The sequence below is a fragment of the Pteropus alecto genome, unplaced genomic scaffold (assembly GCF_000325575.1).
Source record: "Pteropus alecto unplaced genomic scaffold, ASM32557v1 scaffold400, whole genome shotgun sequence".
Lineage (NCBI taxonomy): Eukaryota > Metazoa > Chordata > Mammalia > Chiroptera > Pteropodidae > Pteropus > Pteropus alecto.
The window spans coordinates 315346-318591 of NW_006430045.1; the positions used below are offsets into that span (position 1 = coordinate 315346).

At 55.7% G+C, this 3246-nt stretch overlaps 1 protein-coding gene across 1 annotated transcript in view; it reads right to left on the reverse strand.

Moving 5' to 3' along the window:
• C4A (complement C4A (Rodgers blood group)) overlaps positions 1 to 3214 on the reverse strand; it is a 14290-nt gene extending 11076 nt beyond the window's left edge. Inside the window, 11 exon segments of the mRNA XM_006904625.3 lie at positions 1 to 26; positions 132 to 247; positions 695 to 827; positions 939 to 1044; positions 1192 to 1288; positions 1470 to 1552; positions 1737 to 1825; positions 1908 to 1978; positions 2176 to 2377; positions 2578 to 2776; positions 2946 to 3214. Coding sequence (XP_006904687.1) covers positions 1 to 26; positions 132 to 247; positions 695 to 827; positions 939 to 1044; positions 1192 to 1288; positions 1470 to 1552; positions 1737 to 1825; positions 1908 to 1978; positions 2176 to 2377; positions 2578 to 2776; positions 2946 to 3010 — 1187 coding nt within the window. The 5' untranslated portion in view covers positions 3011 to 3214.
• Positions 3215 to 3246: the final 32 nt, after the last annotated feature.

The following is a 3246-nucleotide window of genomic DNA, read 5'->3' on the forward strand; positions in this document are numbered from 1 at the left end:
GAGCCCGACATGTCTCGTACCAGGGCCTAGGTGGGTGGGGGTAGGGCAGGTAAAGGAGAGTGGTCAGAGAGGTCTTGGGCCCTCCTGACCAACACCCACCCTGCCACTCCCCCTCCACCTCCAGAAGAAACCTGCAGCAGAAAGGGGGTCCCAGGCACAAGGTGTCGCTTGCTGTGGCTAAGATCCAAGGAGAAGGGAGATGACACAAAATGCCAAGATGTGAGCTCTGCCTCCTCCAACTCTCCCCCTGCAATACACAGGGTAGCGAGAGGTGAAGGAGGGAGACCCAGGAAGAGGAGCCGGAGAGCAGGGGAAAGCAGCTCAAATGTTTCTCACCCACAAGAGAGTGAGCTCCTCAGGACACGGGCCATTTCCCATTCATTTCTATGTTTGCTAAGGCCAGTGCAGGACCCAGCACACAGATGGTGCTAACATGTGTCTTCTGGATGGATGAATGGATGGATGGACAGACGGATGGGCCAAAATAAATAAATAAACTAAGGGAGAAGATGCCACTTCCCTAGAAACCACCCAGAAGCACAGTTGGAATGAGAAAGTCTCCTGGGTCTTTCCCAGCTATGGGTCCCAGATGTGGGTAAGAAGGGTGGGCAGTGGTGTCAGTGCTAGAGAACATAGGGTCAGTTCAGAGGTCAGAGGCGAGGGTCTGGGGTTATAATCAAGGGAAGCCATTCACCTGGAGACTCAATGATGGCCGCTGCAACATAGAGGCGCAGCCCCGGGAGGTCAGTAAGATGCATGTTGAGCTTTGCCAGGGCACCCTGAACCTCAGCCTTGGAGAGGGAAATGTGGCACTGGCCATCTACCAGCTGGGACAAAGAAGAAAACAGGACTTGGGGTGAGACGAATCTCCCACCTTACCCCCCTCCTCCCTCACCATCCTCACCTCCCCTGCACCCCCACCCCATCCTCTTTCCTACCTTGGTCTGATTCTCCAGCCCCCGAAGGAAAGTCTTGTCACCATTCTCACCCAGGAGCGCAAAGCGCACATATGCCACCCCCTGCACTGGCTTCCCATAAATGTACCTGCCGCCACAGAGAGATTGGGAAGAGGGTGGGCCAAAGGCTGAAGGAAATAATGCAGTGGTCTAGGAGGGAGCGGGGCTTGAGTGAGGGAGAGCAGCAGGCACATTTATACAGAATAGGAGCTTTGGGAACAGGGCCCAGAGTTACCTGGCCTGGATGTCTAACTGGATTTCACCAAGAATGCCACCTGCTATCAGGATGTAGGGCTTTCCAGGGATGATCTTCACCTCAAAGTTGGGAAGGACTGACCCAGGGCCAAGGGAAAGGCAGGTCAGCCTCTAATGAAAGGACCTCTAAAGACTCCCCTCCCTTCAGGACAGTGGCACCCATATCTCCCAGCCCCTGCCCTGCTCCCATCACCTCTCCTTCCACCCCTTATTCCCTTCAGAAAGGCACTGCTTGTCCCTCATGTTTCCAGTTCTCACCATATTTCTTCACCTCAAACTGGGTGCTTCTGTTGGATTCTGGGCCATCTGAGAATCGAGCTGAGATCTTCCAAGTCCCTGGCCTGAGGAAGGACAAGGGAGGGCCTCAGAGAGCCAGCAGCCCGGCTCCCTGGGAAGAGGACTGTAGGAGTAAACCAGAGGCTCGGGAGACCTAGGGATCTGACTCTGTGCGTTGGAGTGGAGAGCAGGGGCAAATAGGAATCAGGTGGTGTAGTTGGGGGCAACCCCCAGATGGGGAAAGCTCACTCTGAGATGTCCGGGATCACAAAGTCATCCTGGAAGATGGATGAGGAAGCGTACACCTCCCTCTTTCGTACACGGAGGCCATGAGAGTTCTGTGAAAGGAGAAAAAGTGGTCACGGGTGGGAGGTCAGATCAGCAGCCCTAGCTGGTCAAGGTCAGAGGACAGGAACTCACCTCCACCGTGACCGTGATGGTGTCAGTGGACGGGCGCATCTTTTGATCCAGAGCAAAGACCCGGTACCGAACTGGGAATGGAGGGTGAGAGAGGTAAGTAGGGGTCCAGGAGCAAAGGGAGGGTGGGCCCCGGTCTCCCCACCCCTTCCAGGGAGTGAGGGGGAGAACAAACATTTGCTAAGCAGCCTTCCTGTGTGGCACCTTCAGGTCATCTCACTTAAGGGGTTGGGAGAGAATTAAAGGTAGAAGCCCTGGGGCTAAGACCCACCTCGCTGGCCAGGGTTATAAATAGGCTGGTCGGTCTGCAGAAAGAGGTGCCCCCGGCGAGAGGAGAAGAGAAGGTTGACGCCCTGAATATCTATCTCTTTAGACCCTGTGTTCTTCAGCCACGGTGACTGGGCCACCAGCTGGACCTCAGGGCCTCCAAGGAGGCTTTTGAGGCCACAGCTCTCCGCACCTCTCAGGTGCATCTGTCAGGAGAGGGAGAGGGAAAAGGAGTAGGTCAGAGACAGAGCAGAAAGAAAAAAACAGAGACTGAGACAGAAGAAAGGAAGAGGACCTTGAGGTGGGACGAGGGGAGGAGAGGGAAGAGGGTGAGAAGGCAGACATTTACAGAAGACAGAAAGGAAGAGTGGGAGGTGCTGAGCAGGAGTGAGTGGCATCTGGTTACCTGGACATTGAGAAGAATGAAGTCTTTTTCTGAGGTGAGGGTGAAGTCCACCTTTGGGGAGCAGGGGACATTAAGCTTGTATGGGTTTCTCAGGAACACTGATCCTTTCACTACCTGTCCCTGGGGAGCATCCTGGAGCTGCAGCCCCACCGATAGGGGGACCCCCAGGTGAACCACAGAGGGAGAAAACAGGAGCAACCTGGGGAGAACAGGTAAGGGTAAGCAGTCGGCCTCTACTCCCTCTTCTCCAGCTGCTCCACCCTGCCCTTCCACCTCTGGCTCCTGAATCTGCTCGCCCTGCCCCACGCCTACTCTCCTATCGCCAGCCCTGCCCCCATTCAAGTAGCACAGCACCCTGCCTCCAGGACCTGGGCTCCTGCAGAGACAAGGCAAAGAAGCTGGACACCCAGGTCAGACCCCAGAGAAGCCTCATGGCTAGAGGACCCAAGAGATCAGACTCATCCGTCTGTCTGCTCCTTTCTGGTCAATCTCGGGCTTGGAGCAGGGTTGACTCTGGACCTTGCTCCTCCCCTGGCCGTTAAGCCGGGAAACCACGTGACAGCCAAGAAATGCAACTGGCCCCTGGCCCAGTATTGGGGGGTGAGGGGAACACCCCAGACACCTGGGTCTCTGAGGGAATCTGAAGAAATCATAGCCCAGAGATAGATC